The 13,448-nt window shown below is 32.8% G+C and overlaps 1 protein-coding gene across 1 annotated transcript in view; it reads right to left on the bottom strand.

Annotated features, from left to right (window-relative positions):
* Positions 1-495: 495 nt before the first annotated feature.
* LOC119831350 (sodium channel protein Nach-like) overlaps positions 496-13,448 on the bottom strand; it is a 25,857-nt gene continuing 12,904 nt past the window's right edge. The window contains exons 7-11 of the mRNA XM_038354654.1: positions 10,953-11,226; positions 9,818-9,883; positions 6,726-6,825; positions 3,744-3,850; positions 496-620 (exon numbers count right to left, since the gene is read on the bottom strand). Of these exons, the coding sequence (XP_038210582.1) occupies positions 496-620; positions 3,744-3,850; positions 6,726-6,825; positions 9,818-9,883; positions 10,953-11,226 (672 nt within the window). The remainder of the gene's footprint in view (positions 621-3,743; positions 3,851-6,725; positions 6,826-9,817; positions 9,884-10,952; positions 11,227-13,448) is intronic.

Raw genomic sequence — 13,448 nt, 5'->3', positions numbered from 1 at the left:
AATTTATTTTATACACAACACAATGCCATTCGTATGTTAATCTATACATATAATAAATCTGTTAAAAAATCATTTTTGTACATTGAAAAAATTGAAAAAAAAAATAGCCAGTGTGTGAAAAGATAACAAATAGAACCCATTTCCAACATTTTTGAAATTTTTGTCTGTTTGTTTGTGCGCACATCACGTAAAATCTACGAATTAAATGCAGACAATGTTTATATACAAAAATTATACGTAACTTGAGGTATAACTTAGTTTTTGTTTCATCTAAATCGGTTTACTCATTCACAAGATATGATTAATTTGATATTTTTACGGGATACGGACTTACGCGGGTGAAACCGCGGGGCGCAGCTAGTAAATAAATAAAAATACAAGTAGGTATTTTAATGAGGTTTTATATTATCTAAAAATATTGTTCAAGTACATTTTTAACACAGACACATACAATATGACATTACTTACATGATATAATATCATAATCTTACATCTTTACCGATTTTCCTTTAATTTTCTCCAAAGATACTTCATCATAAACTTAGTAAATAAATAAAATATCTCAAAACAAGTGAGAAGCGAGGCACCGAAGCTCAGCGAAAAAATACCTCCGTAAGTCGCTGCGAAGGGAAAGGTCGTATTACAAAGCAAATACTATCTTTAAATTGATGGCTGGACGTTAAAGCTTAAAGATAAAAATTATCTTTCATTCTTTGTATTTATATCATTAAAATACTTATATATATATAAAAAAAAACTAAGAATAAGTTTGTTCATGAAACGTGATTCGAACCCGCGTCAATCGCTGTTCCACGGTGTTGTTTATTTATTTTCCACTCCTTCTAATAGTCCCAACTAAATGACAACAATTGCCTATCAAGTACAAAAATAATCAATCGATTGAAAATCGTAGTTATTGAGTAACCCAGCCAAAAAATATAATTAGAACCACCTTGTGTAACGTGGGTTGATAAATTTACGGATCACTGCAAATGTTTGCAGATGGTTTTCAGTAAGTAAACTGAGTCTTAAGGATATAAAAAATAAGAGTTGTATTTGCGTGTTTACTCTATAATTAATACTGTGTTTATCTTTGCGGCGTTTGAACACTGATAGATCCTTAAAATGTCTCACTTGCTCTCCGAAATAAAGAAATGCTGTATCAAAAAGCTCCTTCATTTAACCTTAAATAAATTGGTTGTTATAAATATATTTATTACTATGGTAACACGAGAGTACTTGTATTTACCAGTCAAAATATTCTGTATTGTGAATGCTCTCAGTAAACACAATTTAAGTTATCGCGTATTTTAAAAAGGGATTCAATGTTTCTTTCACTTAGAGTCCAATTTCTATTGCAATATATTTGTGTTTTATAAAATTAAGTTGACGTTATATTTTTTTAATAAACAGTGAACAGAAAATACAAGATAATCTAAACACGAAAAGTGGATAAAGCGATAAACCGAGGAAATGTTTTTATACCTCTGAAATATTTGTTTTTTTTTTTTTAATTGAGTATCACCACATCAAAAATAATACAAAACATATAAATATTTCTAAGATGTAAGACAATTACGGTTTAGGTACATAAATTTAGCTGTAACAATAGTTTATTTGACGAATAATATAAAATAATAAAAAAAACAACTACTTTTCGAAAACCTAATAAACAAAATTTATCTGATGTTAAAGTAAAATTTAAAAGCAAAAGGGAAAAACACATCAGCTAGATTCTAATACTATTTCTGTGGATGTATAAAAATTTAAAAACAGCGTGTTTAAATTGAGATAGCTTGCTACCGAATACATCACCAAGAAATAATACTGCTGAATTTATTGTATTCCTTAAGGATTCTTAAGAAGTTTTATTCGAACTCTACTCACACGAGGGAGCGATGCATCGTCTTAAAGAATTTAATAAAGTATAAGGTGACTAAATCAGAGAAAAACTTGTAGATTTGTGTTGGAATTTAATTATATTGTATGTCAGTAGATGTAGGTACTTTTCGTGTCTACAATTGGATCATACTCCCACCGGGGAAAGAGTTATATTCATATCATTATATCATATTTGAGTTTTATTTTATACATATATCTTTTGCATAAGCACTTTGTAAACATTTTTAAATGTGAAAATGGTCCCAGGGAGGAATCGATACAGTGTAAGTTTGTCGCTGTATAAAAAAGGTTCGGGAAACAGAGTCAAGAGTTCTATCCGTCATCATCATCAGCCCATATATGTTCCCACAGGGACATAGTCGTCCTATGAAGGTTACTAAAAGATCTGTTAATCAACCAATTAAATTGGATTTGGGACTTATATGATTTTAAAGGAGCAACTACAGAGTTTCTTGACGGCCTTACTGTGTAGAAACTGTTTTCCGTACCGTCGGTAAATATTAATATTATGGTATGATGATACAAAAGTGCATCTATAGGAAGACTAATTAAATAAATAAATCTTTGAATTTGAGTTTGAGCATACCATTCCTAGGTAGACACATCGCAATTGAGACCAATTAAATGAAACCTTAAAGTAGGTCTTGAACCGTAATAACAAAGTTGAATGGAGCGAATACTATGTAAGTGACAATAATAATTAGACACAGCTAAAAGTACTCCAGTCGAACAAACAACATTCGCAAAGCAGTTAAGACGTGTTTATAATAGTGTTAACACAAGCTATTAATTCTCATATGCTAATCTTGATAATGTAAAGGGAGGGTTCACTTATTGGGATTTTGGTGAGGCGTTATTGGGTGGGCTATGTAAACAATAATCAGACATTCTTGGGTAAAATAAACATTTGAACAGCTAAGAATGTATCCCACGTGTAGGTAGGGCTCCAACTAGCAATCTACTTTTCGTTATTCGGATAAAGATACATTTCAATTTACAAATATTTTCCCTCAACGAACAAAAGATAGAAGAATGAGTTTTCATAAACGATATTTGTTTCAATTCATTTGTATGCATATAATGTGTAGGTACACTATTTACAAATACAAAAAGATGTATAAGTATATTTATTTAAAACAGGCATATAAGCATATTTATTTTAACTAACTTTTTATCATAATTTATTTCTAGGTTGATTTCAGAATTCCTCTTCTCTTCTGCCTTTCCGTTAAAATTGGAATTTAAACTTTGAGAGCCTCAAACGGATCGTAAACATCGTTATATAATAGAATTTATCAAGAATAACTTTATAACTCGCGCGGTACTCTTACTACTTAATACTAATTAATATCAAATAGGTTTAGCTGAGAAATTAATTGTACATAAGCATTATTCCAGAGCATATTATTAATCAAGGGAGAAGTGGGTGTTATCCAATTACCATTATAACGGCTCAAGTAATTATTTGGCCTGTATTTATATTCTGACACCTGAAGTATTGAAGGAGTTTTGAATAATTTTGGTGTGTAGGGAATAAATGAGAGAAAGTGGAGTCCGGTGTCCATTGCCCAGTTCCTGCCTTGGGTTATGAGGTGCATGTTGCATACACTGAACATGGTAAGATGGTTTTTATGTCTCAATTTGCAACAGATATGAACTGGTTTCAGATAAAAATGCACATATTTCTCTTTCAGATTTTTTCCACTGCTCCACCACAGAAGATGGAACGTATTGTTCGCGGTGTATCGCGGGAAATTATCGGATGTTTGAAGGATCATCAGGCTAGAGCTGTTAAAGCAGTTATGGTGGCTTCATTTTTCATAGTTGCTAATAAAACTCACCAATAAAATAGCTGAGGTCCATGAGAAGCATCTGTTTATAGCAGTTACAAGTCGACTTGTCGAAGTATACCTGGAGAGTGGTTATTTCGCTCAAGTTGTGGTCATTACTGTAACAATAAAATATATTATAGACTAGCTGTTCGCCCGAGCTTCGCCCGTGGTACATATAGTCTATGACACACAGTGAAGTTGCAGATTTTTAATGGTGAAAGAATTTTCGTAAAGAGGTTCAGTGGTTTTCGCTAATCATTAAGATATTCAAGATAGGGAATTTTAGCTGTATTTTATGTATTTGCAGCTTACTTGAGGGCAGAATTAAATACATATTTTAATGGCATTGCAATCAAACATTTAAAACGAATGCTAAGCCGATCGCAAATATGATTAATAAATAAATAAAAAATATGTTTATTGACATAAAATTAAGAACAATTCTTATACGACTCACTAACTACCGAACTATTTGGGAACTGTGTTTCGGTTTTCGCTGGTTTCTTCCTTAAAACAATGTTACTCGTACATTATATTTTGGTAACGCCAATATTATTAAAATAGTGAATAAAAATTAAATATTTATTATTTTGTGGTGTAATCCAACTACCCTCCTTACATGCGAGCACAACCAATCACCGCACGCTTTTAAGCACCCGCAACGTCCCTATTGGACGTAGTGACGCATATACGTCACACAGTCTGCATCGATCTTCCGTGACGATCGGATCTAAATAACCGCCGGAGTGCCTTCACGAGGCCTCTAGACATTTCGTGTATAATTCGCATACCGCCGGAGAGCCTTTATGAGGCTTTTTTTTCACCGCATCAATCGAAGAGATCTTTCATAAAGATCGTAACCCGCAACCGCCGGAGAACCTCCACGAGGTTCTCTAGATATCTCAGGCATTGTGCTAGTGTACCCGCTTTCCCATTTGGTCGCGCTGAACCGCCGCGTGAGTGTGTGTGGAGTGAAGGACTGGATCTGGTCTGCCTGGCCCGAGCTGGAGGACCCTTGACCGCGTGGTGCTGTGCCGCGTGCTTACTTGGACGCTACTTCCTCAGACGAGGTATGTGCCCTGTGTTCCCGTCTTTCCCTTTTTCGCTACACCACGTAGATTAAGTTTTACAGTCCGCTTAATATCGAAATTATTATATATTGGCGCGACCACGTTTTACGTGTAATAAAAATAGGTCTTCATCTCATCATCATATTAATATTAATAATAAACTGTCTGTCAGTGTATGTAGTAATCACTAGTTATTGTATAATCCTTGTAAAATGTTCACAAGTCTTTGTAACTAAGCACAAAATGAATTTGAACATGTTATTAATCTAAAGTCTATATGCATTACCAAGATTGTAGGAAGGTTTTTTGATGAGTTAAGAAAAATTACGAAAAGTAATAAAAACCATCTTTTCTTAGACATGCTGAATATTACTCAATAGTTAATGTATTACATAAGGGTAAATATACTATATTAATAGATTTTAGATAATTAATAGGTATTAATAGATAATGTGGTAGATCTTAAAATTGAGTTAATTTTAAAAGAGCAACCACAGTGTCACCATGTAGAAGCTTCCCAACCGGTAGTAAATATGAAATTTACGTAATTTTTCTATGCAATAGATAATAAATAGGTCATGTCAGAATTACCATCACTGCGACTCCGAAAAAAGAATCATGTTTTTTTTATCAGATATAGCTTTTCAAACAAACGTTTATTACAGCTCAAACAAACTTCTAAAGGGATTAAAAATAGCAATTTTCAGTGTCACGTCTCTTTTAAGAATGATTTGTTTGCATTCTTTTGTGAGAGATAATACTAACAATGATATCATACAGACTCGAAGCACCCAACGAATGAGATGGGTGAATATGGTTTAAAATTTATCAGTATTTTAAATTATGAGATATGTTTAAATATGAGAGCTTGCCAATTTATCGCATTTTTCATACAATTTATATGAACGTTTAATTGTTTGTTTGTTTCTTTCTCGCTAAAAAGATTGAATTGTTGTGGATTATTTTGGTTATGATATTATTTGGAAAACAGATGTCACGCGATGGCGTATTATAGACATTAGTAAAGTTTCTAGTATAAATATCGCATTCGAACGACCTCGGCTCGAAAAGTTTATGAAATAAAGGTTCATAAAAGAATCTTATGGATGTTTTTTTTACATAACGTAGTCAAAATATAACTTAGTTCTCTTGAAGGAACATAATCTATCCATATTTGCTACGAACTTAGCGATAAACGGCTTGAATTGTGTTGCATTATGTATGGTACATTTAAACCTCGTTTTTCGTTCCGCGTCTTCTAACATTTTCGAAAATGCGTGGTGCGTGCGGGTTTCAACTCTAACAAAAACAAAATATAAAAATAGATAAGTTTTGGTTAAAAGTTAAATATTTTAAAGTAGGTATTACATGTAAGCGACCTTATAAATGGAGTTAAATAGCGGTCAGCGGATAAACGCGATAGCCTTTCCGAGCCTAATGCATCACAACGGAACTTAGATAACTCTGATTATAAACGATAAGGTTTAAACAAATGAGTTTACGTACTTACGTCCGACCTAATTTACATTCCTACGTTAGGCTTCCAAGAGATTTATATACGATATAATAATGTGAATTTAAACTCCTTTAATTGTTTTCTTTAGTTAATAATTGAGATAGATTCTTTAGTTAATTAATTTGAAATTATCAATTATGTTATGAACTCAGTGACAAATATATAAATGAGCTATCGATAAATTACTGATATTAATTTGATCGTTATTTAAACTTTTCCCTTTAAACAGTTTTGAATCTAAAGCAAATCTTGTATAGCAAATCCAACCAGCAACCTTTGTCCTTTGTTTGAAACTACATGTATCAGTTAGTGTAAGTGAATAAGAAGTATGGAAGTAGTAAATGACACTTATACTACGTGTAAAAGCATGGAAGTAGTAAATAGTACTCAAACTTAAACACTCACATGACGTCATATGGGTAAAAGTCAGCGACGAGCGGCATGACGTCGCTTGTAATGGTGTATCGCTTGTCGCGGCACTCCATGTAGCATGCTTGAGTACAGTCTTCCAAAGCCATGCCTTTAGCTGCAAGACATACATATAGGATATACTATGCGGTCCCGCTAAGAGTAAAACTTGCCAGCATTGCTGTAATTCAACACTATTAAATGTGAATTAATTTGGCCCATCAAAGTGAAAGAGGCAAGTGGCCAGGATCTGGGCCTTATATTTGACAGTGGGACAGTGGTCTGATAACGAAGCATAAACTTCATCAAATCATCCATACATCTTCATAATGTTTTACATTTTATAAGTAGCTAAGTGACTCCTCAGAATTAATTAATTTCCATGGGGTATATATCACACATGTCACATTATACAAATTTAAAAGCCTAATATGTCTGAGTAAGTAATTGGTTCGTTAACATAGGGAAAAAATAAAGTTTTAACAGTACTTAGAAATAGAGTAAATAGACACTCTATTATTTTATTGGGTAATTACTCTCATCTTATGTAATTTTTAAATTTGACGTATTAAGCATTTATTTATCATATTTATCGATGAACTTTATATGTATGGAATATTTCACATTTTCAAGACATTTTTGTTGAAGACGAGAGCGTTTATTGTGAAGTTTATATTTATACAATGAAGCATGGAAATAAAGCAATAAAAAGTGAATAACTCTAAGCGATATCGGTATTTGAAAACTAAAACGATCAAACAGAAGCTACCAGTACCTATCGGAGCATAATGCTCATCGTATCCAAAGAAAAATGTAGTGTTATTGGAAATTCCTGTAAATAGATCACCTTACTGGTAGTAAATATACTGGAGAAAGCATTGTAATGTTTGTTATTTTCAAATACCAAAATCAGAAATATCTTCTTTTAAATTTAAAATGATGCCTCAATAACTGAAGAAATCGTAAGAATTATAACTGAATATTTCATTACTATTTTGTGTTCATTTTAATATTTCGTCATTACATTTTAAATAATACACCATCTTTTTACTATTACTTAAATTGGGTCTCAACCTACTTAATTAGCTTAATAATTTTGTTATTTTTAAAATGAAATAATTGCTTCTTTAATCTAATTGGATGAAGCGCTTTGAAAACAGTCTTCAGCTTGAGATATATATAGTAATAGGTTATTAAAGGTATATTAGCAGATCACTAACGACGTTAATTAAAACAATGTATTTAAAATGAAAAACAGCGTTTTATTAGGATTTTCCATCTTCGTTATTTAAAGTGAAAGTCATTTAAATAGAAAATAAATTAAAAGTTCTCGTGTATCAAAGTCTGTCTTCTATAAAATTACAAAGACTTAAATATGTAAAGTGCATTGAACTCCTAGATCAATAACACTGTTGTATATTATGTTTGAAATCTCAATATATGATGATTATTGATGTCAATCTCGGTACAAAGTTCAAAGAGCAAACTGAAGCACTATCGCACCTTGGAAAATTAATTGCTTTGAAGCATCGAAGATTCGAGTAAGCTCTGGCTGTAAATAATTTGGTCGTCGATAGGTATGTATTCAATGCTTCTATATGTGATATAAGTGAAGTCACGTGTTCCCTAGTGGGGTATGGGGCAGATGATATACATTTGTTTCTCTGACCACAGAAGGTTGATCAACATAAAGAAGTATACATGTCCATACAGACCTACATTTTCATAAAGAAGTATATAGTTATATAGTAGTGTAGTGTCATGTGTTGTGTAGTGATTTAAGTAGGTGATCAGCCTTCTGTGTCCTGCCCACGTCCAACCTAGGACTCCTCGGTTCTACGCTTAAGCGTCAATGTTCGTAATAAGTAGGATGATATATGTAAATAAATAAATGAGGCCCGATTCTTCACCCGCGCATCCGGAGAGGCACTACTTCTGTGAATTTTCATGGGTGGTGGTGATCAAACATTGCCCTCAGGCGAACCACGTATATATAGACGTCAAATAGGTGAGAATATAGCGCTTACGATAATTACACTAATTTATTTTTCGCTGTTGCGGTGTCTGAGAAATTAGTGTCAGTATCTACCTGAGTATGAATATAATTTGGGTAATATACATAATTTTATATTTATATATAATTCCTGATATCTTTAAAGGAGTTAAGCCAATTGTGTCCTGAAAACAACGTTATAAAAAACGTAATAATATGCTAAAATAATGCTATAAATATGCTAACTCCCATAACATAACAGCATATTGCTTTGTAATTTGAAACTAAAACGCTTTTTTATATTGGTACAAATAAGTACCTTTTTTACAAAGAAGTTGGCAACTATACGCTTTGTATTTTTTGCAAAATTATTTATGGACGTCTGTGTTACGAAAATAGCTTTCAAATTTATTCGCAACCACAATGTAACACTTTTTCTCAATTGGTTAGAACTATTTGTAAAACTTATCAGAAATTGTAGGACCGTTTTTTTATTGTTCATGCTTACGGAAATCTAATCTTTTCATGCTCTATAACATCTCTCATATCTCATTTTGAACATTTGTGATATAATTCCGACTCAATTTTTTGTTTTAATAATACCTACCTACTTCTATTTAGGTATTAAGCGAGTGCAGACGAGAGCCGAGACTAGTAAAACATTGCTTAATATGGTTGAAATTATATTTTGTTATGTTAAATTAGTAGCTTTGTTTCATTGCATAGATTTAGATATGTGCTTGCCAATCAAGTTGTCTGGAAGGAATTAATTTTAAGCAATGAGGCAACCTTACTGTACATTTATTATTATAGTGTTATACGATTTTGTATTGCTTTTCTCTGTGCTTATATAATTGTGCTTACTTTACAAATCAGCAAAGTTGGGATGCATCATTTGGTAAAGTCGGGTTAAAATAGCTGTATAATATAAATGTAGTTTTTAGTTTGCCAACGGAATTTTTATAAGGCAATCCTAAGGAGGTTTTATGTACTTAAGTGTTAAACAACTTAAGAATAATCAATTTACTATAAATAATCCGTACAAAATTATAAATAATCTTAGCTCTTTAACGGGTCTTGTGACGAAATTGGATACGAATATTACCTCTAAATTTGTTCAAGCATTCCAGATCTTTGAATTCACAGATGCGAGTTTCTCGTTCTGAAATAAATATATCAAATTAAATGAGAAGGGATTTAATTATTTATAAAGGAATAACATTAATTTTCATTGGATGAAATTCGTTCTTTTTTGCTGTTAATTTTTTCCGTATATAAATAATTATCTATTTATTCAAATTACAATTCATAGTTTGGTATTTGGTAATTCATAGGCTGCTTTCTATTGCATCGATTCATGTAACGCTGCGGGCGGAAATCCTACTAATATTATAAATGGGAAAGTTTGTAAGGATGTGTGTGTGTTTGTTGCTCTTTCACGCAAAAACTACTGAACCGGTTTCAATGAAATTTGGGACGTATACAGCTGGACAACTGGAATAACATATAGGGAACTTTTTATCCCGATATTCCCACGGGATACGGACTTACGCGGGTAAAACAGCTAGTTGTTCAATTTATTACAAAAAGTCCATGGAATCCTTTTCAAACCCTACTTCATTTTCTGTATTTTTGGATAAAGAACCGATTTTAAAAGATGTTTAATCATATTATAATCGTTTTGTTCACCATCTATACATATTCATCATATACATACATACTTTCATTTTAAATAGCTTGTGTAAGCTGTGTATTGGCAACTGACATGTTGCCGCATATTACTTGTTTTATAACTTGGCACAAGGGCTAATGAGACCGATCGTTGGGTGTACTTATATAGAATCCTATATTAACCGCTGCTAAATCAATGAAAAATCCTAAAAGCGAATGAAAGTTCCTGGTCCAAGAAATACCAAGTTCGAATGTAGGTCGCAAACTGTATTGGATTGGAAGGAATCTTATTAAAGGAATCACTGGTGTAAAGCTTAATTTTAAAGTTAATCTTAATTTGTATAAGTCCAGAGTTACTTTTTAAAAACATACAAAAAAGTACAATTCGCATTATCAGCTTATGCATTATATCCTCATTCTTATCCTGAACGATATTATAAATGCGTAACTGTTTGTGTGAAATTCTATCCTCAACTCATGCCTATGGAAATTTCCGTTGAATCACTTAATCAAAGCTAATTAACAGTAACAGCTAGTTTCTGTAGAAAGATTCAACTAACCTTTAGGATATTTGTACGGAATACATCCACAGTTCGTAAAAAATATCTTCATCCTACACTCTGTAATGCAGGTCTCGGTGGAGTATCTGTCAGTGTGCTCCAGCAGACCCTCATCGTGGAAAATGCAGCCACGCTTTTTGACGTCTATGCGCCGGATCTCGTCGTCGCTTTGAAATATCATCGGTTCCACCTTGATGTCCACAGACACGCCAATGCCGATATATTTATAAAGCACTGTCACCTCTGGGTAGTCGTTTGGGTCACAAACTAGGATCTGATATAAATATGATTGTTCAAATGACGACGTTATGTTACGCACAAACATTGCCCGTAGGTTCGAATTCTAAATCTAAAGCAGTCTCGAATCCACTTCTAGTAACTCAAACATTTTCAATATAACCCAACCGTTTAGGCCCAGAATTCGGTGACACAGGCATAATATGTGTAAACGACGTATTTATTAATTGAATGTTATTCCTTAATTAATTAAATATACCATCGTAAGGTGTGATAGGGTATTTATTTTCAAAACCACGGTTTCGAGTAACGTCTAAAAATAATGATTTTTGAAAGTTGCAGTTTTATTTATATTCAAAACGGTCTCGTGACACCTTTCAATGTTTATCACTATCCCCAATAGATTCAGATATCACCTAAGATGTTAAAAAATTCCACCTGTATACAAAGACTAGCTGGTGCGCGGTGCGCGGGCTGCAAGCAGCCCGCGTGGATTTTTGCGTGGACCAGTATTATCAAGACTTAATAGATGGTGCGCGGTGCGCGGGCAGCAAGCAGCCCGCGGGGCTTTTTGCGTGGACCAGTCTTATCAAGACTTTATAGATGTTGCGCGGTGTGCGGGCTGCAAGCAGCCCGCATGGCTTTTTTCGTAGACCAGCTTTACCAAGACTCATTAAAATGGTGCGCGGTGCGCGGGCTGCAAGCAGCCCGCGTGTCTTTTTTGCGTGGACCAGTCTTATCAAGACTTAACAGATGGTGCGCGGTGCGCGGGCTGCAAGCAGCCCGCGTGGGTTTTTGTATAGATTAGATTTATCAATAGGGAAGCTGATACTCGGTGTGCGAAATGCGCTTACGATGTTTGCGTAGATAAAGAAAATAATATTACATTTTCAGACCGTTAGATTCTGGTTAGGGTTTTATTTTTGACACAGAGCTATTCAATGGGAAGTTTTACATGTAATATATATTATTGTATTATTGAACCCGTTCGAAACCGGTGTGCGTCGCTTAAGATTGTAAGCACAATCCGAAGATATTCGATTAGTCTATCTTCTATGCTACACACATAAACTACAACATTCATAACACTATTAGAATACGAAAAATTAAATATAATCAAATAAAAAAATATCCATTACAATAAAGCTCCATCTATCGAGTGTCGTTAGGTACTACCCGTTTAAGTACTGTAGCGAGCAGCGGATGCGCCATTCCAAGTTTACCGTTAAAAAAAAACCGCAAGTAAAGGAAACAATTTATTTACATTGTTACATGTAAAAAGCACAAGGAAAATAATAATATCAAGAGATATTACAATTTGAACATCATATCATCATACGACTATATTACATTTTGTGAGATTGAAATACATTCAAAATTCGACTTTTAATAAATTTAAATACATGTCTTAAGATACAATTTTCATATTTACATTTCACAATTCACATTCAAATGACAGAATAGAAAGAATACTAATATATTATATACCAGACATCACCACAGGAAGTCTTTGCAAGAAAAAAAAAACCAATTAATATAATATAAACAATGGTTTAATAAATAGTATTTATCTAAATAATGTCAATGGTCAGTCTCTTCGCATATAATTGAAAGTTTATTAAGCATTTATTGAGTCTTAAGCTCATTTTTACATCTTATAACAACTTACTTATAATATAGTAACATTAGTAGCTTATTATGTACAAATTGGTCAGAAAATTAATTACAAATATAGCCAACATCAAAATGAAGTAGGCCATTATAGTACGAAACGAAAACGAAAACATTAAAAAAATGGTGTGGAGTATGGTTTGGCTGGCAGCTAGACCATCGCACTGTTGGGCCGACAAGATCCTTGCAATAAAAATTGTTATGGCTGCTGCATTAGCTGCCTGGCAGCTTCATGCTGAAATTTGAATAAAATTTTTTTGTTAAAAACAAATTCATAAATGCATATACTTGAAGCTTTTGTCAAGCGACTTCAAAAAAATAGGAGATTATCAATTCGACAGTATGTTTTTTTTTTCGTGTTTCTTACAACGTTACTGTGTCGACCGATTTATCAAGATTGGTTACCATCAATACAATACATATATATAGTATTAGTATAGAGATTTAAATGATTTGTGAATGGAAGGTTTGTTCATGAAATATCTGGTAGCTAAACTTTCTTTTTTTAAAAGGATAATTATAAAAAAATATCAAAAGAGCTTTTAATTTTTTTGTAAACAGTAACAAATGAGATTTACCTTTTATAGT

Source organism: Zerene cesonia, chromosome 13 (assembly GCF_012273895.1).
Source record: "Zerene cesonia ecotype Mississippi chromosome 13, Zerene_cesonia_1.1, whole genome shotgun sequence".
NCBI classification, from domain to species: domain Eukaryota; kingdom Metazoa; phylum Arthropoda; class Insecta; order Lepidoptera; family Pieridae; genus Zerene; species Zerene cesonia.
The sequence above is the reverse complement of the archived record's forward strand: the minus strand, read 5'-3'. Positions and strand labels throughout refer to the sequence as shown.